General features: G+C 42.5%; 1 protein-coding gene across 1 annotated transcript in view; it reads right to left on the reverse strand.

Annotated features, from left to right (window-relative positions):
• The window catches only part of RETREG1 (reticulophagy regulator 1), a 152969-nt gene that overhangs the window by 89831 nt on the left and 39099 nt on the right, over positions 1-24039 (reverse strand). Inside the window, exons 2-3 of the mRNA XM_003483804.4 lie at positions 19544-19650; positions 13228-13258 (exon numbers count right to left, since the gene is read on the reverse strand). Of these exons, the coding sequence (XP_003483852.1) occupies positions 13228-13258; positions 19544-19650 (138 nt within the window). The remainder of the gene's footprint in view (positions 1-13227; positions 13259-19543; positions 19651-24039) is intronic.

Genomic DNA, 24039 nt, shown 5'->3' on the forward strand with positions numbered 1-24039 from the left:
CCAGTGGGAACATTCTCCCAGGCCATCCTGTCCTTTCCCGGTGTCAATTTGCCCCACATCACTCTAACCCTCCTGTCTCAGGGCACGGTTCTCCCACCTACTGGGGTCAAGCTCCATTTCCTCATCGGATGGAGTTGGAAAACCTGCTCTTGACATTTTCAGACAAAGCTGGTTCTTTCATACCATAATGAGCACCACGTGAGTTTGCTATTGCTGCTCTGTAAACTAGCAAATTAGCACCGCACAGATTTATCCGCTTGCAGTTCTGGTGCTCAGATTCTAAAATGGCTTTGTTGGGGAGTTCCCGTTGTGGCTCAGCAGTAACGAAACTGACTAGGATCCATGGGGATTTGGGTTCGATCGCTGGCCTCACTCAGTGGGTTGAGGATCCGGTATTGCCGTGAGCTATGGTGTAGGTCGAAGACTCGGCTCAGATCCCATGTTGCTCTGGCTCAGGCATAGACCGGCAGCTGCAGCTCTGATCTGACCCCTAGCCCGGGAACTTCCATATGCCACAAGTGTGGCCCTAAAAAGCAACAAAAAGAAAAGTTTGTCAGGCTTCATTCTCTCTAGAGGCTCTGGGATAGGATATGCTTCCTTGACTCTTCCACCTTCTAGAGGCTGCCTGTGTTCCTTGGCTCTCGTCTCTGACCACCTGCCTCTCTCCATGAAGACCACTGCCCACCCTGATGATCCAGGGTCATCTCTCATCTTAACCATCCACAGCTTAATCACAGGTGTGAAGTGCCTCTTGGCACATGTTAGGAAGACAATCACAGGTTCTGGGCAGTAGGGAGTAGAAATCTTTAGTGGGTAGTGGGAGATTATTTACTTTACAACAAACACTCCGAGGTCCTGAGGACATACTTCCACAGCCTTTTCTTTTGGACATGTTTTTAACAAGCAAGGACCTCTGCCCTCAGTATTTCACAGGTCAGGTGCTGGCTTACGGACAAACAATGCACAAACAGTCTCCATGCGACTGCAAATTAAGCAGTTTTCTGGGAACCCTGATTCCAGGTTATTGAGAGCTCTGTGGGAGGGGGAAATCCACGCATTTCCATTCATCTCCAAGAGAGGAAAAAGTGCTAAGTCACGGACCAGCAACGGAAGGAGACAGCGGAGGGCACATAATAACATTCAGAAGATTTCTTCAGGCACTGGAGAGAAACACAGTAAAAGGGTGACACACTCAAAACACTACTGAGTTCTTAGAGGCCTCGAACATCAGCTTGTCTCCAGAATGAGAAGCAGAGCGATCTGTCATTGTTTTGGGCCACTTGTTTGTGAATTTCCTCCCCATCCAGTCTGTCTTGTCTTCTTTGATGCATCCTATTGCTTCCCTTCGTTCTTGTCCATTTTTCACCCCTCCTACATCAAAATGTGTGTGTCACCAGGCACAGATGTGTTCAGATACAGATTCAACCTTTAATTGGGTTTTCTTATTGTAACTGGAGCGATAGTGATGTGTTTGCCTTGCTGAAATGTGCAGGCCACAGGGGTAAGTTTCAACAGCAGTCTCAGTAGTCTCAGCTTCTCCCACCCACTGATGGCCCAGCTCTCTCTCGCCCCCTAGTGGTGGCCAGCACTAGAAACACTGCCAAGCGCGCAGAGAAATCATTCTAAAATAGCTGTCAGAGACTAAATATTGGTGCAGATTTTACACAAAAGCCTTCACAAAATCTTACACAAACGTTTTCAAATATACAGTATTCTGGCCTAGAAAACTATTCACTTTATGTGCTAGATATTTACTTTTTAAATTTTTGTGACTGGGGTGCTATCACACAATCAACTGAGAAACTAACAGCAGTGGACAGTCTAGTAAAAAAAGTCCCAAAGTCTGACGAAGAGAGCAAATAAATCAATTGTGGTACAGTCACTCTATGGAGTATTATACAGCTACAAAAAATAAGGAATCACGGCTACAGATAGCAACATGGATTGATCTTTTTGAAAAAGGTTTAGCGTTAAGACACTAGTTCTAGAAGGCTATATAAATATGGTACCATTTTATAGACCTCAAAAATGACATTTTAATATAAGAGACATGTATATGTAATTTAAATATATGTATATTTATACACAATTACATATATTTGCATGTGTATGCAAACACACATATATTTTCTTAAAAGCAAAGGAAAAAAGAACACAAATATCACAACTACACTTGCTTTGGGCCCAGGGTGGGGGTGGCTCATAGGGTAAGGGAGACACAATAGCATCAGCCCTGGTTGAGGAAAGTTCGTATGTATTTGTTTTATTGTAAGGTCTACAATTTGTATGTTACATATATTCTTCAATATATCAAATACAATCATTTACCAGGTAACTAAGGAGTAGGTACAGGTTCTAGGTTGGATAGACTGATAGCTGACAGACGGACAGATGATAGCTGATAGACCGACTGACGGAACCCTGGGATGGAGTGTTCAGAAGAGAACACTATGTCTTCTCAGGGTCATTCTTGTTTGAATTATCCAAAGACTATAATTTGCAGCACATGGATAGAGATGTAAGTCTTATTCTGGATGATACAAAGAGTTTCCAAATTTTACTCCAATAAGCTTTCTTGGGGCAAATCACAAGGATACACATCCAGGCCCTTCACTTGTACCTGTGGCTTAGCCTCAGAAAGGAGGGATTTAAGAACTTTTATCCCACACCCTCAACACCATCTGATCTTGCAAATTCATCATTTTAATTTCTTTTTTTTTTTCATTTTAAGGCCACACCTTCAGCATATGGAAGTTCCCAGGCTAGGGGTCAGATCAGAGCTGCAACTGGCAGCCTACACCACAGTCACAGCAACACCAGATCCAAGCTGCATCTGTGACCTACACCACAGCTCACAGCAACACCAGATCCTTAACCCTCTGAGCAAGGCCAGGGATCGAACCTGCATCCTTACAGATACTAGTTGGGATCTTAGCCCATTGAGCCACAACAGGAACTCGCATCATGTTAATTTCTTCCTTAATAATACATTAATAATTTTTCTTTGCCCCAATCTTATAAGGTTTAGTACCAAGCAACCCTTGGGCTGGTCAGGGCCCCCTGTAGTGCCTCTGATATATTCCTGAGGCTCCAGCCCCTCCTTTGAGCCCCTCCCTGACTGCTTCTCTGGACTCTGGCCCTGACTAGAGCTCTGTAACCAGAGCCCTGTTTCTGGATAGAAGTCCAGGAGCCAGAGCCCTGTTGTGAACTGAATCCCTGAAGTGGTGGGTCACCTTCCACACTCACTGTCACAGGCCGCACCCTGCCTGTTGGACCCTCGCCCCTTTCACTGAACATCTTCCATCTCCCTTCATGTTAAAGGCTATGCATGTTCATTATGGGGGGAAATGTAATAAGGATAAACAAACTCAAGAAAATGAAAACCACCCATCTTGCCCTCACACAGAGCTACCAGACATGCACCAAGACATAACCGTAGTGTACTGTGCATTATAACCCCCTGCAATACTTTCAATCTATACTTTTCTTAGAATTTGCAATAAATAATACATTCTCATATCCCTAAATACTCTTTTATAACATGATCTTAATGAGCTCCAGTTACGATAGCTGCATTAAAAAAAATTTACTGGTATTAAAAAAAAATCAGGAGTTCCCGTGGTAGCACAGTGGTTAGCAAATCTGACTAGGAACCATGAGGTTGCGGGTTCAATCCCTGCCCTTGCTCAGGGGGTTAAGGATCTGGCATTGCTGTGAACTGTGGTGTAGGTCGCAGACGCAGCTCGGATCCCACGTTGCTGTGGCTCTGGCGTAGGCCGGCAGCTGCAGCTCCGATTGGACCCCTAGCCTGGAAATCTCCATATGCCATGGTTGTGACCCTAGAAAAGGCAAAAAGACAAAAAAAAAAAAAAAGATCACCCTCACATACGGCTTCTGCCCCAGGGCCTTTGCACTTGCTATTCTCACAGCCTAGAAGCTCTTCATCCAGACACAATTCACACCCTCACCTCCTTCAAGTCTTCACTCAAAAAATCTTCTTCAGTAAAGTCTTTCCTAAGCACTTGATTACAACTTGATGCCCACTGCCCCCCTCCCACTCCCCGATCCCCTCTCCTGTTTTAGTTTCCCTTAAACATGGCTCACCACCTAACATTACATATTGTGGCAATTTATTCATTTGCTGGCTCACTCACTAGACTATGACCTCCAGGAGGACAGAATTGTTTGTTTTGCTTTTTGTTTAATTCCATAATTGCCTAGAAGTACTGGCAATAAAGGCACTGAGTAAACATTTGTTGAAAGGATGAATGAACAAATACATATATAGTTTTCCGAAAGGACTAGAAAAAAATAAACAAAATTGAAAATGAGTTTAATTTATGGGGATTATAAGATTTTGAGTTTTATTTTTTATAAGTTCCCTATATTTTCAGTTTTTGGTTTTTTTTTTTTTTTTGTCTTTTTGTCTTTTTGTCTTCTTTCCAGGGCCGCACTGGTGGCATACGCAGGTTCCCAGGCTAGAGGTCTAATCGGAGCTGTAGCCGCTGGCCTATGCCAGAGCCACAGCAACGCCAGATCTGAGTCAAGTCTGTGACCTACACCACAGCTCACCGCAACGCCAGATCCTTATCCCACTGAGCGAGGCCAGGGATCGAATCCGCAACCTCAGGGTTCCTAGTCGGATTCGTTAACCACTGAGCCACGACAGGAACTCCCATATTTTCAGTTTTCTAAATTATCATGTATCACTTTAAAAATCAGGGAAAAAGTTATGTTTTAAATACTGCTAGGCAAATATGACTATAAATATTGTTTTGGAATAAAGAAGAGAGAGAGGAAGAGAAAGACAGAGAGAGAGACATAAAGACAAATAGAGAGACAGAGCCTTCAACTATCTATGAAGTCTTAATTTATGGTGAAATAATCACAACATAGGCCGAGGCAAGTTAAGAGAAACATTAAATAACTACCTATTATTCTTCCTTCTCTGATAATTTAAATTTATTGAGGCAAGAACATTATTAGGTAACAATTGGTCCAACTTAATTATTTTATATCTTTATAAGTGAACTGCATTCTCAAATCCTTAATAATGCAGGATCCAATACCTAATCAAACCTAATAAGCAAGGGGGTTAAGTGAATCTAAAAACATCGATTACAATGATCAGAGCTGGAATTTTCATTTGTTACCAACTGGCTATACACAACTAAGGTGCTACCATAGAAAAAAATTTTAGGAGTTCCCGCTGTGGCTCAACGGTAACAAACCCAACAAGTATCATGAAGATGCAGGTTCGATCTCCAGCCTCGCAGAGTAGGTTGGGGATCTGGCGTTGCCATGAGCTGTGGTGTAAATTGCAGATGTGGTTTGAATCCTGCATTGCTGTGGCTGTGGTGAAGGCTGGCAGCTGCAGCTCCGACTGCATCCCTGGCCTGGGAACTTCTATATGCTGCAGGTGTGGAAAAGAAAAAAGAAAAGAAAAGCCTTTTTATTTATGCAAAGATGAAGTAGCTCTAAAATAATGGGGGGGTGATTGAACTCATGTTAAGTAAGATTATAGAATTATATTAATTTAAAAGAATATCAAAAATTATCAAAACCAAAAATGATAAATTATAATAAACTATAACACTGAGTGCTTTTCACTTAGGACTCCTGAGAATTAAGTCATTCAGGGGTCACCTAGGGGCTGATGCTCACAGACTCACAGAGACCCTGACCTCTGGTTTTCTGCCCACATTTTAACTTGATAAATCTGCCTGAGTACAAAGATTTCACATGAAAGGAATGAACAGCCAGGAACAGGTCCAATAATTTATCACCTTTGCCAGTGAAACTAGTGGGCTATGAAATGTACTTCCTGTTTTATTTTCTTTATTTTTCTTGAGGTTTAGTTGATGTACAATACGATATAAGCTACAGATGTATAATAGAGTGACTCGCAGCTTTTAAAAGTTATACTCCATTTGCAGTTATCATATAAAACATTGGCTATATTCCCTGCATTGTACAAGCTATATCCTTGTATCTTATTTATTTTATACATAATAGTTTGTACTTCCTGTTTCATTTCATTTAATTTATTTGTGGGCCAGGCCCGTGGCATGTGGAAGTTCTCGGGCCAGGGATCGAACCTGAACCACAGCAGCAATCCAGGCCACTGCAGTGACAACACCAGAACCTCAACCTACTGCTCCCCGAGAGAACTCACTTTATTTTTAATGCCTAAGAAATACATCAGCTGCTGTTGTGAAGATGCTTGTCAATCTCAGGGAGGCCTTTTAGTTTAATGGACTTCTGAGCGAAAAGAACAGCCCTTAAACGTCCGGCATGAGGCATTTTTAAAAATGCAACATTTTTTGATGCCAGGACACCACCGTCGATGAAGAACGAGGACGCAGAACTAGACCTCTCATTGGCCTCGAACGACTTTACAAACTGCTGGTGGTCCTGTGTTCCATACTTGTCTTCAATGGGTCTGATTGTCAAAGGATAACTTTTTAAAAAAGGAGCACAACAGACTGGAATCCGGATGGGGAGCTCTGAGAAAATTTCCGACCACAGCGCAGCAGCTCTGGCCAGGGTTCACCATCTCTCAGTCGTTGAATGGGCCCGTTCTTTCCCAAGGGAGAGGAATAGCAGGGCTTCGCCTCTCCATTGTGCAGTATATGACTACAGAATTGTGCTCAATTATTATTTTTGAAAAAAGGGAATAAAAGGCCTATTCGGATTCCTCTGTTGCAGGGTGGGGGCTTTCAAGAGGTGCTTCGCCTCCAAGCTGGCCCAGACAACTCCAGCTAAAGACATCCCCCAGCACAGATATACTTCTGCTAAAATCGAGCATATTCTGGATTTCAGTGAATATTTTCTTTCCGAAGAAAGGAATTTTTTATTTAATTCAAACAAATGCACTCTTCATAGCAAGACTTTCTTTTAAAACGCATGGAGATGTGACTCCCTTATTACGGGTTTGGCTGAAATTTTAAAATACAGCTTCCAATAGTGTGCCTTACTAGAAAAGTGACAAAAATGCAAGTTACAATGTGATGTCAGACACTTTTGAAAATACTAAACCTGTAAAGTGTAGTAGGCTCAATGCATGAGCTAGCGCTGTGCCTAATAGGAAAGAAAGAAAACTTTTCAGCTACCACGTGACTATTTAATGCTTTTTACTTGGTGATCCATCCTGTCTACGGAATCGTGATGAGTAATGATGATCATAAACATAAAAAACGCAGTTTTCACACAAAATTCTGATCCACAGAGGAGACAATTCAGCAAATGCTAGTTGACTTTTCACTTTTAACACAAGCATAATGTTGTGTCAAGGATTTAATTAATTAGACAGCTCTTACTTAAGTGCTCCAATTCGTTCTGGGGTTCTGAGCTGAGGCAAGCTCAGGACGTGGGGTTTATAAGCAACTCTTGGCTCTTTTTCTCCAGCCCAAAAAAAAAAAAAAAAAAAAAAAAAAGACCCAGCTTGAATGGTTTGACTGTCAGTTATGTGGAAGTTGACCAAAGGCAAAAATGGCATTTCATCCACAAACTGGGGCCACAGAATTGCTTCTCTTGAGGGTAGGTTGTGGGGTGGGAGGGCAGAGGAGGGCAGTGGGAGAAAAAGAAAGAGAGAGAGAGAGAGAGAGAGAGAGAGAGAGAGAGAGCGAGCTCAGAGGAGGAATCCTGGAATTTGACCAAGCTGGAGGCAAAAAGCCCACAGCCCTTGCTAATCCCTGCTGGCTCTAGAAAGTCTGACCCTGTTAATTGTCTGCTGCGCCCCCTCAAGAGTCCACTCAAGGTGAGGCAAAGTAGGCCCGATGCCCTTGTTACATCCTTGGAAAGCCCTTCCCCGCTTCCCATGGAGGACCCCCGCCGAGGCATCGGGAAGCTGGGGAGGAGGGTGTGAAAATCCCAGAGCTCTCCACCTTACTTTCCAAAATCTGTGGCATCTATGAAAACGCTACATTTTCTGTAAATTGACACTGGATATTAAAACAGGATTTATGAAGAGAATGGCTCCTGCATCTGGGTTATAATGTCCAAAACAAAGAACTGGGGAAAGAAATTTTGAATTATCAGTATTTCTTTCTAATTTATACTTACTGAGAAAAACCAGGCCAAACTGAAACCCATTTTATGTTTCTGAGGTAATGGGCCCAATTTCTCCTTTGTTAACAGGCTTTTTATTTGGCCACAGTCACATGAGAATAAGAGCTATGATGATATCAGGGGTCAGGTTTCATCCCAGCACTAGGAGTGAGTCAGTCACAGAAGATGTTAATTTGGTTTGGTTGACAGGCCGCTCTGTATAAATCCTGTTCCGATTGCAGAGTCAGGGCTTTCTGTTTATTAAAGAAAAAGGTCGAGCACGAGCCCTTCTCCAAACTCACCCACTGACAAAAACACTTGGAGAAAATGAACTTTCTGGGTGCAAAAACTGAAATAGGAATGGCTTCTGATTAAAACTATCCAATTTCTGAGTTCCCGTCATGGCTCAGCAGTTAACAAACCCGACTAGGATCCATGAGGATGCGGGTTCGATCCCTCACCTCCCTCAGTGGGTTGAGGATCCGGTGCTGCCATGAGCTGTGGGGTAGGTCGCAGACGTGGCTCGGATCCCAAGTTGCTGTGGCTGTGCTGTAGGCCGGCAGCTGTAGCTCTGATTGGACCCCTGGCCTGGGAACCTCCATATGCCTCAGATCCAGCCCAAAAAAGCAAAATAAATGAATAAATTAAACTACCCAATTTTTATTGCTGATAACATCAGAAATTCGACGGTGGCATTACTCTTCTTTATTAGTTAAGTGCCACATGTCATGCTTAGGAATCCCTTTCCTGTACGTACACACCACCATCTTCACGCTCAATTTTGCAGGAAACACTTGAAGCCTAGCTGACAACAGCAAATTGTCCTGGCATCTGTGAAATAAGCCATTAGGATTATAGGAAGGAAAAATATTCCTTTTCCCCCCAGTTTTACTGAGATATAATTGACACATAAGATTGTGTAAGTTTAAAGTATATCATAGAACTTGACGGATGCCCATATTGAGAAACAATTACCACAATGGGTAGTTTATACATCCTTCAATTCAGGTAATTACTTTTTTTTTTTTTTTTTTGGCCATCCTTGTTGCATGTGGAGGTCCCCGGCCAGGGATCCAACTTGCACCATAGCGGCAACCCAAGCCACAGCAGTGACAATGCCAGGTCCTTACCTTAACCTGCTGCGCCACCAGTGAACTTCACTAATGACTATTTTAGTGTGGCGGTGGGAGGACATTTAAGATCTACTGTCTGAGCCACTTTCATTAAACAAGACGATACTGTCATGCTAACTCCAGTCACCCTGCTGTCATTAAGCTCCCAGAACTCATTCCTACTACAACTAGAGGTGTGTGCCCATTGACCAACCTCATCTCCTCGCTTCCACCCTCAGCCCCTGGCAACTACCAATCGACTCTGTTTGTTTAATAGCGACTTTTTCAGATTTCACATATAAGTGCAAGCAGACAGTATCTGTCTTTCTCTGTCTGACTTATTTCACTAAGCATCATGCTCTCCAGGTTCACCCAGGATGTCACAAATGGCAGAATTTCCTTATTTTTTAATGGCTGAATAATATTTAGCTGAATAATGGCTGCATATTAATAATACTCCACAATAATGTGGAGTATAATTTTCTTTATCAATTCATCCATTAGTGCGCACTGAGTTGTTTCCATGTCCTGGCTCTTGTGAATGATGCTGCAATGAACGCAGGGGGCGGGTGTGGACATCACTTCAAGACAATGATTTTATCCCCTCAGATCTGCACCTAGGAGTGGAATTACTGGACCATGTGAACGTTTTATTTTTAATTTTTTGAGCAACTTCCACACTGTTTTCCACAGTAGCTGCACCCATTTACATTCCTACCAAGAGTGCACAAGAGTTCTCTTTTCAAGGAGCTCTTTTTGAATGTAAAAGCTCTACAGTGGCAATTTGAAGGTAGAAAGCTCCATTGTTTCATCACCTTTTGAATGAACTTCATGTCCCTTGAACAAGCCCCATGGAAAAAGGCCTGGTCCCTTCTGAGACTGAGCACAAACCACTAGAGAAGTGCTGGGAAGAGGAAAAACGAAGCCTGGCTGACAGGCCTGGGAAGCCAGCTGTGCAGGCTGCGATGGGGATAAGGGGATGGGCGTGTTGATTTCCAACTACAGCCCAGGGAGGGCGGGTTTCTGAGCTCAGCACCTCATACCTTGGAAGTGCAAAGACCCTCTTCCCACCTGCCTTCCATGAGCAGAACAGCACCCCTTCTGCCTGCAAAGCTTCTCCTATCTAGCTGTCACTGGATTTTATTCTCAAAACAAGGTGGTTTTGAATTTTTCAGTGTTAAAAACACAGCACTATCCAGTACCAGATGCCAAGAATCACTGCAGACAACAAGCCAAATCAAGATCAAAGAAATTAGAGGAAAACATACTTTAATTTCACATCTCCAAGATGATAAACAGAGAGCTGAATGAAATTGCACGATGGAAAATGCAGAGGACAAATTTCAGAAAGTTTCCCTTCTAGTGTGAATTAAATCCCTTTGAAAGAGGCACTGGCCAAACAAAAGGTAAAAGGATCACAATATGAAAAGAAAACAAAACCCCCTCAAAGCACATCACAGACTTTTTAGACGTGGAAGGGATCTTTGAGAGGATTCTCTCTCTCTCTCTTTTTTTTTTCTGCTTTTCAGAGCCGCACCTGCGGCATGGAAGTTTCCAGGCTAAGGGTCGAACTGGAGCTGCAGCTGGTGGCCTTACACCAGAGCCACAGCAATGCGAGATCCAAGCCATGTCTGTGACCTACACCACAGCTCACAGCAACGCCAGATCCTTAACCCACTGAGAGAGGCCAGGGAGCGAACACACATCCTCATGGATACCGGTTGGGTTCCTTACTGCTAAGCCACAGCAGGAACTCCATGATTCTGTCTCTTACATCCTCATTCAGCAGATGAGAAAACTGAGGTCAAGAGGAGGAGGAAACTTGGCAAGATCACTAGCTGCAGGGTGGAGAGCAGGATGGAAAATCAGCTGTATCGGAATATCTATCTGGGTGATTCTGAAGTGAATGAGACCGTTCCTAAAAAAGGCTATTTCCAGGACCATGGCTGCTCTGGGGGCACACAGGCCCCTCCCTAAAGGCGAGGAATATGATACATCTTAAGAATGTCATATTATAAGGAGCTACCCATGCCCTGACCAAACCCAGTGCTGGCAAAATGAGATCCCTGGTCCTGCTGTGCTCACTAATGGCTAATATTTTTTCCAAAACCTTATCAAACCCGCCAATAGTTTCTAGGTTACGTGCACAGAGGAGAGTCTCCCAGATAACTTGCAGCTATTTCAGAAGGGTTGTGGATGGCAAGGGCACCAGTAGAGGGGGCATGCCTTGACCAGCAAACTGAGTACCAGTAAATCTGAAAGAACACTTCATGAAAAGGCTTTTAAAATTCCTCTGAAATCAGGAGTTTCCATTGTGGCTCAGTGTGGGTTGAGGACCCACACTGTCTCTGTCAGGATACAGATTCAATCCCTGGCCTCACTCAGTCAGTTAAGGATCTGGGGTTGCCACAAGCTGTGGCGTGTGTCACTGTGGCCATGGCTGTGGCACAGGCCTCAGCTGTAGCTCAGATTCAACCCTTGGCTCAGGAACTTCCATATGCCACAGGTGCAGCCCTAAAAAGAAAAAAAAAAAAATTCCTCTGAAATTACACTAGGTCACTTGGTCAAACCTTCACCCAACCAGAATTAGGGAGCACGTGCAGTTTCTTCACCTGACAAATAGGAAAACACCTACAGAGAAAGCTTAAGACACTTATCCAAGGAAGCCCCGTATGTCTCTGCGGCAGGACGGAGCCAGGCCCAGTCCTACCAGGCCAGGGTGGGTCTGTGCCTGGAGGATCAGGTTTTCCTCCTTAGAGCCTGTGTCTCGCTCTGCTGAGTCTCTTGGCAAGCACCTTCTGCTCATGAAAATCTGGGCTCCAAAATGAGGGAACAAGCCTTTATACCTGAAATAAGCATTATTTACATAAGCACAGCTTTTAAGGGTATATTATATTAAATACCAGGTAATGGGTTCTTCATAGATTTTTAAAGGCATTCTTGTTTCCTTTCTGAGCCTTCATTGCATGCTGTCCACTTGGGTGAAGTCGAGCACTCAACCGTCCCTCTTTCAGGAATACTAGTTGTTTCTTTTTTATGACCAAACCCACAGCATACATAAGTTCCCAGACCAGGGACTGAATCTGAACCACAGCTGTGACCTACACCATAGCTGCAACACTGAATCGTTTAACCCATTGTGCTGGGCTGGGGATCAAACTCCAACCTCCACAGCAACCTGAGCTACTGCAGTTGGATTCTTAAACCAGTGTACCACAGTGGGAACTCCAACAAGGATATATATTTTTTTGGTGGCACCCTCGCATGCAGAATTTCCCAGGTCAGGGTTTGAACCCATGCCACAGCAGTGACAACACTGGATCTTTAACTCACTAGGCCAGCAGGGAGCTCCACAAGGATATTTTTAAGGCAGACTTTAAACAAATAACTGTAAGAATTTGTTTTACTGGAATATGAATCCTTACATTTTCTTCCTTTGCCACTTCTCCTATGCACAGTTGGGGATGTTAGTTATGTCCCCTCATCAACTGCCCCGCTCCTTTTCCTTCCATGTGGCAACAGTGCCTTTACTTCAGGATGGGGGACGGCAAATGAAAAAGGAACTGATTTGCCTGTGGCCGGGCAAGGAGCCCTGAGGCTGGTGGACATTCACGGCAGCATCCTGCCTAACAGTCTCTCACCCCTCCTCTTTATTCCCCTACCCCAGAGTTCTCTGAACTGACAGCCTGGTTAATGTTCCGGAATGTTCCGGCAGAGTTCCGTGACTCAGTGTGACCCTGTTCTTCCACTGCAGCAGTGTTGCTCATGCCCCAAATGAGGTCTGAAAGGAAATCCCCAATGAAAACAACCCCCCTTCCTCACACATTAAGACACTCAGACATGCAGGTGGCCCAATACTACGGCAAGACATGAACTCTTTCCTAGAACGAGTCCCAATTTTATCCTTGTCCTCAATCCGACTGTATTTTTCTTTATCTTCCCACTTTCGTAGATTACTATTGTAAATCTTGTCACAAAACTATGATTTCAGAGATGCATCTCAGAGGCCCAGTCCCTCCCCCATCTGCCCTCCATTAGCTTGTAGCATCAAGAGGAAGTCCCCTACCTTTCGCTGAGGCTTCTCCACAGCTGTGCACCTGCAACAGAAGTAAATATGAGACATGAATGGAGGTCTTTTCCTCTTGAGGCATTTCTCAACTTAGAAATAGTTCTGAGGAGTTCCCGTCGTGGCGCAGTGGTTAACGAATCCAACTAGGAACCATGAGGTTGCGGGTTCGATCCCTGGCCTTGCTCAGTGGGTTAAGGATCCGGCGTTGCCGTGAGCTGTGGTGTAGGTTGCAGACATGGCTCGGATCCCATGTTGCTGTGGCTCTGGTGTAGGCCAGCGGCTACAGCTCCAATTCAACCCCTAGCCTGGGAACCTCCAAATGCCACGGGAGCGGAGCGGCTCAAGAAAAGGCAAAAAGACAAAAAAAAAAAAAAAGAAAGAAAGAAATAGTTCTGAGCTATTTAAAAAGGAACGCTTAGATCTCTAGAAACTATCAAATCATACAGAGTATACCTCTGGTACCACAACTCATTCAGGCAAATGGTCCACAACTATTGAGATTCTACCAGATGCGAAACACTAGGACAGGTACCACGGGAGAAAGAACCAAATAACACGTGGCCCTGCCTTGGGGACTGTACTATCTGTCCCATGAGGCAGAGAGAATCTGTGCTCCGGTAAATGTAAAGGCCCCAAGGTAGGTGGTATAGGAACTCTACAAGAAACATAAACTATGGCAGTCTGGGGAGGAGAAAAAAATGTGCTAGTCATGAAAGCACCAATCATGGAGGTGGTATTTATGGTGAGCTTTGAAATGACAAAGGGGAACTGAAACAGCTGCTTTTTGAGAAAGGAGATTTTTATCTATTCATTCTTTAGGTGTTTTGAGTTTATAACTAGGCTAAAATGTTTTATACATATTATATATATAATAATATATGTTATTTATAACATATACGTAAAGGATATATATATCCCTAGATCTCGGTTATTCAGCTAATTCTCCAATGACTTTCTTCATTGGACTATGTCTTGACGCTATACTCCCAGTTACCAGCTCTTATGAAGTTCAGTCAAAGAAACAGCCATAGGGTGGTTGCTGCCTTTTCCATCAAACAAATGCCAAATATGTTGTCACTTTCATTCTTCAGTAACCCCTCTCAAAGATTTATGCGATACATTCTTCTTAAAATTTAGCCCCAGGAAAAACTGCTTGTCTCCTTTAATCACATTAGAATTGCTCGATTGATCTGGTTTCCCTTTTTGCTTTGGCTGCCAGTAAGCACAGGGGTAAATATGTCCCAATTATGGTCATCAAGTTGGACTCCTTCTACTAGTCCTCTTTTAAACAGTCTTACTTTTCATGTTCCTTATAAGCTGCCTCAAATATTTTGGCATTAGATGGCATATCAAAACAAAGCAAATAACTCAAAAGAACCTAAGAAATTATAAGCACTGGTGACATGCCAAATAAAGTTGGAAAGCTGGATAGACTAAACTCTAGCAGCAGCAGCTCACCTTGTTATAGGACATTTCTCTGATAACACTGAAGCTGAGAGTGAAGAAAGTAGCTAACATTATGGTTTGTTTTCTTATTAAAACTGGAAAAAATAATACAATAAGTAAGATATGAAAGCCATCTAAGTGCCCATCCATAGATGAATGAATAAAGAAGATGTGGTGTGTATATATACATATATATAATGGAATATTATGCAGCCTTAAAAAGAATGAAATCTTGCCATTTGTGGCAACATGGATATGCTAAGTGAAATAAATCAGACAGAAAAACAAATACCATGTGATTTCACTTATATGTGGAATCTAAAAAAAATAAAGCAAATGGAGAAATAAAACAAAATAGAAACAGTCTCATAGATACAGAGACGAACGTGGTTGCCAGAGGCGAGGGGAGGCTGGGAGCAGGTAAAAACAGGTGAAGAGGATTAAGAGATGTGAACTCTCAGTTACAAGATAAGTCACTGGGGATGTAATGTACACAAAGAGAACATAATCAATAATATTGTAGCAACTTTGTAGGGTGCTGGATGGTAACTGGTCTTACTACACTGGTCATTTCATAATGTACAAAATAATGAGTCACTATGTTGTATACCTGAAACATATAATACCGTGTGTTCATCATAATAAAAAGGGAGGAAATGAATATGGGTGCTCATTGAGGGAGTTAGAGTGGTGAGGACAGCAGCACCACAATTACTGAACATGGCTGAGGCTGGGGCTGAGGGCTGAGGACAATGAAGTGGTAAGAACTCTTAAACTGGGGACAAAGAGCTGGTTCAAAGGGAGAGGGGAGCTGGGCTGCAGTGGGGCTGCTGAACAGAAGGGAGCACTGAGAACTGATTTCCAGCCTTGGCAGGGCTTGGAGACAGTACTTGTAAAGTCTAAGGTCAAAGATGAGGCCATTCTATAGGGGACTGAGATGTTCCCACTGTAGTGCAACAGGATCAGTGGCACCTCTGTAGTGCCAGGACACAGGTTCAATCCCCAGCCCAGCACAATGGGTTAAAGTATCCAACATTGCCACAGCTGTGGTATTTTGGCTTGGATCTGATCCTTGACCCAGGAACTCCATTTGCTGCAGGGTGACCAAAAAAATAAAAATGTGCATATATACATATATATATTATACACAAACACACACATATATACACATACACATATACATATACATATATGGGACTGAATCCAGGCTGTCACACAAGCCATCAGGGTACAAGTTGAAATGACAGAGAACAGAGAGTGCACAAAGGCCTAGAATTGATAGGCCACAAGTCTGAGTCCATGTTCAAGTGCAACCAGAACATGGCATCAAATGGAAAGTGTAGATCTAGCAGCAGGAAAGATACAAAGGGACAGTGGTTGGCAACGCTCCACAGGAGGCGTGTGGGGACCTCCACTGCCTAGGGCAGTAGTTCAAGAGCATCTCAAACAGCACTGGAGCAGAAATTCCTGGTTCTTTGGCAAAGAGAGAGAAGGAGAAGTTAGTCAAGGACAAGTTGAAGGTGCGGGAGGAGTTTCCCACACTGAGGAAACATCCCCAGAGCCCAAAGGAAGGGCTTAATCTGGGAGCCCACACTCAAGTACACAGTGAGAGCATGCAAGAGGAATCTGTCACAGATCCAGGTTGTTTATGCTGGTGACTCATAAGCCAGCAACATGGGGTTACCTGGGTTTCACAACGATTAAGTGCACACTTTTTTTTTTGCTTTTTTGCTTTTAGGTCCCCACCTGCAGCATATGGAAGTTCCCAGGCTAGGGGTCAATTCAGAACTGCAGGCGCCAGCCTACACCACAGCCACAGCAAAGTCAAAATTGAGCTTCATCTGTGACCTTCACCATAGCTCAGGGCAACACCGGACACTTAACCTACTGAGTGAGGCCAGTGGTTGAATCCGAATCCTCATGGATACTAGTAAGGTTCTTAACTCACTGAGCCACTACAGGAACTTCCAAGTCCATGCTTTTGCTCACCTATTTCATATTAAGTATCTAAGTCGATATTAAAGACATAACGGAGAGGAGGTATACAATTAAATACTTAACAACAGGGTTCCCATTGTGGCTCAGAGGTAATGAATCCCGATTAGTATCCATGAGGATGCAGGTTCCATCCCTGGCCTCTCTCAGTGGGTTAAGGATCTAGCATTGCCATGAGCTGTGGTGTAGGTCACAGGGGCAGCTTGGATCTGGAGTTACTGTTGCTGCAGCATAGGCCAGCGGCTGTAGCTCCGATTTGACCCTTAGCCTGGGAACTTCCATATGCTGCAGGTGCGGCCTTTAAAAAAAAAAAAAAAAAAAGGCAAATAAATAAATAAATTTTTTTTTTTAATGACACAGAAGAACAAACCCATGTTCTATCATGAGGTGGAGCTGTGACTGGGTCCGAGGCACTTCTGTTTTACATTCATTCTAGTGTGACCCTTTTGCAACCCTGTAATATGAGGACAACTTTCCCATCTCACACGATAAAGAGGTTCAGATTATGTCGTGGGCTGGATAACAGGTCTTAAGATAACAGGTCTTAATCCTTAAAACCTGAAAAATGTTACTTTATAGGGAAAGGGGGATTTACCCAATGTGATGAAGTTACAGCTCAAGAGATGGAAATATAGTTCTAGATCATCCAGGTGGGGCCCAAATGGAATCACAAGGGCCAGTGTAAGAGGGAAGCGGAGGGAGATTTGATTCAGGCAGAGAAGGAGGTGAGGGGACCTGAGGGAGTGACTGGAGTGATGTCCTTCAAGCCAAGGACACCAGCAACTGGCAGAAGCTGGGACCTGCAGGGAACCCTTCCCTAGAGACTCTGGAGTGAGCACAGCCCTGCTGACACCTGGCTTTTGGCCCAGGGATACCACTTTTAGACCCTAAGAGGATTAACTTCTGCTGTAGTGAGTGACCAAACTGGTGGTGATTTGTAACTGGAACCACAGGAAACCCATACAGTCTATGATGGGACCTGTCCATAGCTAAGAGATGGAGCGAACTAGCTGTAGAAGGCTAGCATTCTTCCCACCCCACCACCTTAATTTTTTAAAGGATGGGATCTTGGCAATGGACATATTTCCTGCAACTTACGAATATGAAAGGTTCACATTTACAAGAATGTCCAGGTGATGGATGAGTCAGTGTAGGCAACGGTAAGGAAAGAAGAGTTACCAGGTCTTTCCACTTCATCCTTGGCCTTTTCCACTTGTCTCCTCTTGATCATTTGTGCCCAGACTGCCACCAAATCTGTACACCAGTGAAAATACTGAGATGCTCAGCTTGCTTTATGAGTCAACTTGCTCCACTGAGCTAGAGGGGCTGCTAGTAAAATATGAAAGTGGCTGTTTCTTCTCAGATTCCCCTGAGGGAGCTCCCTAGAGGGTGAAAGCATTACCAAGTCTATTTGAAACAGGCATTTCTCGATCAGGTATAAATCAAGTCAGAAATATGGGTATCACTGTGTGTTGATCCCATCAACCCCAGCCCAAAGCCCTACAGCACGGAGATGCCTCACCTCTAATGAATACAGATGTAATTAATATATCTGAGGTAAACAGGAAGTATTAGGCCAGGTGCCTGTTAGGGTTAGAAGGTAGGTGTCTGTTCTCTGAGACAGAAAAGAGGTGGGTGTGGAGGAAGAGAAGGAGAGAAGGAAGGGTGTGTTTAAGAATATAACCTAAATTTATAGATTCAAGGAAAAAAGCAAGAACGGGGCTAAACCAAATCTGTTCACCTTGCCAGAACAGTGAATGAAGGAATCACCTTCCAACCCTGAGATACACCCATGGAAAACAATCTTCCTAAATAGTTCACACATGAGTTAGTTTAAGAACCACAAAAACTTAAAATAAACACCGGACTTCACATCATAGAACACTATGACAGCACATCTCTAACATATGATGGTACATCCCTAACAGATGATGGTACACTCCTATCAGCCTCTATCCCTGGTCCCAGGACTGGCACTGGGAAAGAAAGGGTGTCTCCCACAAGCTGCCCCAGTACCCCCGCCAAGGCCAGGACTCTGGACAGACAGACATATATGCATCTGTCTATAGGAACCACATCTGAAACCATGTCTCCATTTGGGGTTACATTTAGTGAAATCAACTGCCTCATTGGAACCTCCTCTTAGCTATTTCTGATCAAATCAGTCTTATCCCACTGAAGTTCATGGGGCTCAATTATTCCAAGCAGGGATTTTTGCCCATCCATGAAACGAGCTCAACCCCCCCTGGTAGAAGAAGTCTGGAAAAGCTTGAGTCAGATTTATAATACAGTTAAGTTACTCAGAAAATACCTAAAACAAATTTTAAAAATAATTCACGTTCTCACTTTTAATTTGATGCTTAATGTGAATTTATTTTTCCATTCAGTTAAAAAATGTATTTAATCATTACTTAACTATTTTTAAACCCTGAATTCAGGTTTTTTTTTTTCCATCGAGGCAGAGAAAAACAAAACTTATAAACTAGTCCATTTTCCAATGGCCCGGTTTCATCATGTGGGATGTAATAAATATTTAACTGTTATCCTCACTGCAGCCTACTTAAATATCAAATTGGCACTTAAAATAACAGCACTTAGAGCCAAAAGAGAAACCAGCATACACAAACCTTTTTTCCAGCAACAGTAGCTATGACTAAGGAAAATGTCAGTTAAAGAAATAATAAATATTAAATAAATTTAATAAATTTCTATTTAATACTTAACAAACACTCCAAATAGCAAAATCAATGCCTACATAATCTGTTATTTTTTCCTTTTCAAAGGACCACTAGGTTAATATGCCTACACAAAGATGAGACATTCAAAGCCTAGAAAATTAAATACCATAAAAATGAATTCCAAGTTTTCTTACCTCTTGTTCTAGACAAAACCATATCCTTTATTATTTGCATAATAACACGCCCAAGTATTATGACGGAAATCAGGTGATACACTCTCCACGGAGTCAGGGCAAGGAACCTACACAGCAAAAACAGACAAATCATCATTTCAACTTGAGGATTTTTTACCTTTATTTATTTGTTTTTGTCTTTTTACTGCTGCACCTGCAGTATATGGAAGTTCCCAGGCTAGAACTGCAGCAGCTGTTCTACTCCCCAGCTTATGGCAAAGCGGTATTCTTAACCCACTGAGCAAGGCCAGGGATTGAACCTTCATCCTCATGGATACTAGTGGGGTTCTTAACCCGCTGAACCGGAATGGCAACTCCTGATTTTTACTTTTTTTTTTTTTTTTTTTTTGGTCTTTTTAGGGCCGCACCTGTGGCATGTGGAGGTTCCCAGGCTAGGGGTCTAATCAGAGGAGTTGCTGCCGGCCTACGCCAGAGCCACAGCAACACCAGATCTGAGGCGTGTCTGCAACCTACAAAACAGCTCGCAGCAACGCTGGATCCTCAGCCCACTAAGAGAGGACGGGGATGGAAGGCACAACCTCATGGTTCCTAGTAGGATTCGTTTACGCTGCGTCAAGATGAGAACTGATTTTTACCTTTTTTTTTTTTTTTTTTAAATTAGGTTTACTTTCTGCCACAGAAACAAAAAAATACATTCAATAATGAGTGCACTTTTCAAAGGCACCTCAACGTGGCCACATGAAAGTTACTTAACAGGCATCAAAGTCAGCAAAATAAAAGCACTTGAGCCATGTGTACTTTTGTGCTGAGCTTTCTGCTCCAACCTCCAATTGGGGCCGAGGATTTGCTATCCTGGGTATGGCCCAAATATCGCTCTGCTAACAGAACAGAGCTGACCTGAAAAAGTATCAGGATGGGTGAAAATAAAAAGGCGGAGCTGCTCACACACGGAATAGCTAACGCAGATGCCCCGGACATGCTGACCTCTGCCTCATGGTTTTCTTTGATGCCATGTTCATTTCTCTAACTCCTACCCCACCCCCCAATTTCTTAAAAATAGCAGTTATTAGGGATCCAATTTGCTAGCTCTTTCTCTTTAAGATCACTGTCCTTTTGTCTATCTGCCCACCTCCTTTCCAGAGGGCAACAATGAATTCTTTATCATGAACAGCACACAAACCCTACAGTACTTTTTGTTTGTTTTTCAATTCGGCTTAGAAAGGAATGGGATGGCAGAGAAGCACAAGGAGCTCTAAGCCTTCACACAGAAGTTGAAGCCCATTTTACACAAGTTAGTTGGTTAAGTTGTCAATTAACTTTGGCATAATCAGAACTCAGAAAAATTAATTTAACAGACACATTATTATTATTATTATATTTCTTTTTAGGGCTGCACCCGTGGCATATGGAAGTTCCCAGACTAGGGGTTGAATCAGAGTGGCAGCTGCGGGCCTACACCACAGCCATAGCGACACGGGACCTGAGCTGAGTCTGTGACCTACACCCCAGCTCGCAGCTACTCCAGATCTTAACCTCCTGAGTAAGGGCAAGGATCGAACCTGTGTCCCCATGGACACTAGTCAGGTTTGATACCACCTAGCCATGATGGGAACTCCGACAGACATGTCATCTAATACTAGCTGCAGGGCACTGTGGGCTGTATAGAGAAGCACAGAACACATGACTACAGGCTTCAAGGAACCTACTTCCTCATCAGAGAGATGCACAAAGGCTGAGCTAACAAAGTCCAAGGCAATGAATCTTAGGTGCTAAAATGGAACATGAATAAAGAACAAAGAGAAATGATTAACTCCAAATCAGGGAAGATTTAAAGAAGGGGCATTGAACTTGATCTGGGAGGATGGATACCATTGAGAAGAAAACAGAAGCCATTCCAACTGGAGGATAAAACATGCATGGAAGAAAAGAGTCAGGCAAGGGTGAGGTATGCCTGGAGTATGTGTGCCAAGTGCCCTGGGGTGGCCCCAGCAGAAGGAATAGGATAAAAGAAAGAGTTGGGAGACTGGCAGAGAGAAGAGATTGAGATGCCAGGCTGGGGGGCAGACTTTGGCAGGCCCTGAAGAATATGTAGGGAGTTTGAACTTAACATCACTGGCAACAGAGAGAAGGCTCATGAAGTGGCAGTTTCCAAAATTTTTTATAGTGACCCACAGCAAAAAATCCATGTACCTCTAAATACAAGCAAATGGCCAAGGTCACTTGTATACCACCTTTCTTTCACATCTGTCTTCTAAATTGTGGTTCATTCCATGGACATGTGTGGGTAAAATCCTACAAAACTTGCCCTGAAAGTCAGATGTAAGTATATTCTCAGCTTATAGTTATATCAAAGTTACTAGTTTGTGATTATAGAGCATGGAATCATATTACTGTGATTTTTTTAGTTAAAAAGTAACTCATGAAAAAAAACATGTCAATGAAACCAAAGTTTCAAAAATATTATTTATCCTTACGATGTATGATGCCTTCTGATACTTTCTGTGCAATTCTATTATAATTTTATATGCTGACTGTGACTCACTAAAATGACTCCACAAATGAGTTGTAATTCACGGTGTGACATACTACATCAGAAGGAAACTGCAAATGTTTGATTGGTCTGTTTCATTAGAATGGCCTTTGCAGAATCAGGCAAAGCACTAGGAGAGAGAGTTCCCTTGAGGTTAAAGGTCTTCAGAGCTAGCTGGGAAGACAAATATTTAAGTTTCTTATTCTTTTTTTTAATTGAAGTATAGTTGATTGGCTATATTGTGTTCATTTCTGCTGTACAGCAAAACATACACACATATATATACACTCATTTAAAATATTCCTTTCCATTATGGTTTATCACTGGACATTGAATACAGTTCTCTATGCTATACAGTAGGTTCTTATTAATTATTCCCTCCATGTATTATAGCTTACACCTGTTAACCTCAACCTCCCACTCCATTCCTCTCCCAACCCCCTCCCCTTGGCAACCACCAGTCTCTACTCCTTGTCTGTGAGACTATTTCTGTTTTGCAGATAAGTTCACTTGTATCATATTTTATATTCCACATGTAATATCATATGGTATTTGTCTTTCTCTTTCTGGCTTACTTCACTTAGTATGATAATCTTCAGGTCCATCCATATTGCTGTAAATGGCATTATTTTACTCTTTTTATGGCTTAATAGTATTCCATTGTATTATGTACCACATCTTATTATGTACCCATTCATCCATTGATGAACATTTAGGTTGTTTCCACGTCTTGATTATTGTACATAGTGCTGCTATGAACATAGGGGTGCATGTATCTTTTTGAATTGTAGTTTTGTCTGGATATATGCCCAGGAGTTGGACTGCTAGATCATATGGTAACACGATCCTTAGTATTCTGAGGAACCTCCATACCATTTTCCATAGTGGTTGTACCAACTTACATTCCCACCAACAGTGTGGGGGGGTGGGGTTCCTTTTCTCCACACCCTCTCCAGCATTTTTTATTTGTAGACTTTTTAATTATGGTCATTCTGACTGATATGAAGTGACACTACTGACTGGTATAGGTCTGATTTGCATTTCTCTAATAATTAGTGGGGTTGAGCATTTTTTTTTCACGCACCTATTGGCCATTTGTTTTTCTTCTTTGGAGAAACATCTATTTAGGTCATCTGCCCATTTTTTTTGACTGGTTTGTTTGTTATTTTGTTGTTGAGTTGTAGGAGCTGTTTGTATATTTCAGAAATTAAGCCCTTGTCAGTTGCATCATTTGCAAATATTTTCTCCCATTCTGTAGGCTGTCTTTTCATTTAGTTTAAGCTCTCCTTCGTTGTGCAAAAGCTAGTATAGTTTGATTAGGTCACATCTGATATTTTTATTTTCCTTTCTATTGCCTTAGAAGATCATCTGAGTATTTTTTAAAAACCAAAGAAATGCAAAAACAACTGAAACAGTGAAGGTCATTAGTTATTCTTTTAGTGGAAATTACAATATTCCAGGAATAGAAAAATTAGGTAATGACAGGACTTTGACCCACCTCCCTGGCTGCCAGAAGACCTGATTTAGAGAGCATTGCCACAGCAACTCCAACGAGCACTGGGGATGCCCCCTGTGTGTCCTGGGCAAGGGTCTATTTGGTAATTAACGATCCTCAGCCAGATGAGAAGGCAAACTTAATAACTATTTAAGTTTGTATGGAAATGCCAAAATTGTATGGAGTTGCTTGTTTCTTGGTAGATTAGTGTCTTTGCAGCCCAGAATTAAGTATAGAAATGTTTGATGAATGAAAATCCTAACATTAATAATTTGTATTTAGAAAATCCTGCACATATTTGGTATTTTAATTATTTATACTAAGATGATTTGTCTCATTTGAATTTAAAATATGTAGTATAGTTTACACTCGTGATTTGAAATTAAAATCTTAGGAACATCTATGAGTTTGTTTATTTTATGGGAATTAACTGATACTTGGGTAAGCTTGGTTGTTAAAGTCATTTTTTTT

The sequence above is a fragment of the Sus scrofa genome, chromosome 16 (assembly GCF_000003025.6).
Source record: "Sus scrofa isolate TJ Tabasco breed Duroc chromosome 16, Sscrofa11.1, whole genome shotgun sequence".
Classification (NCBI taxonomy): domain Eukaryota; kingdom Metazoa; phylum Chordata; class Mammalia; order Artiodactyla; family Suidae; genus Sus; species Sus scrofa.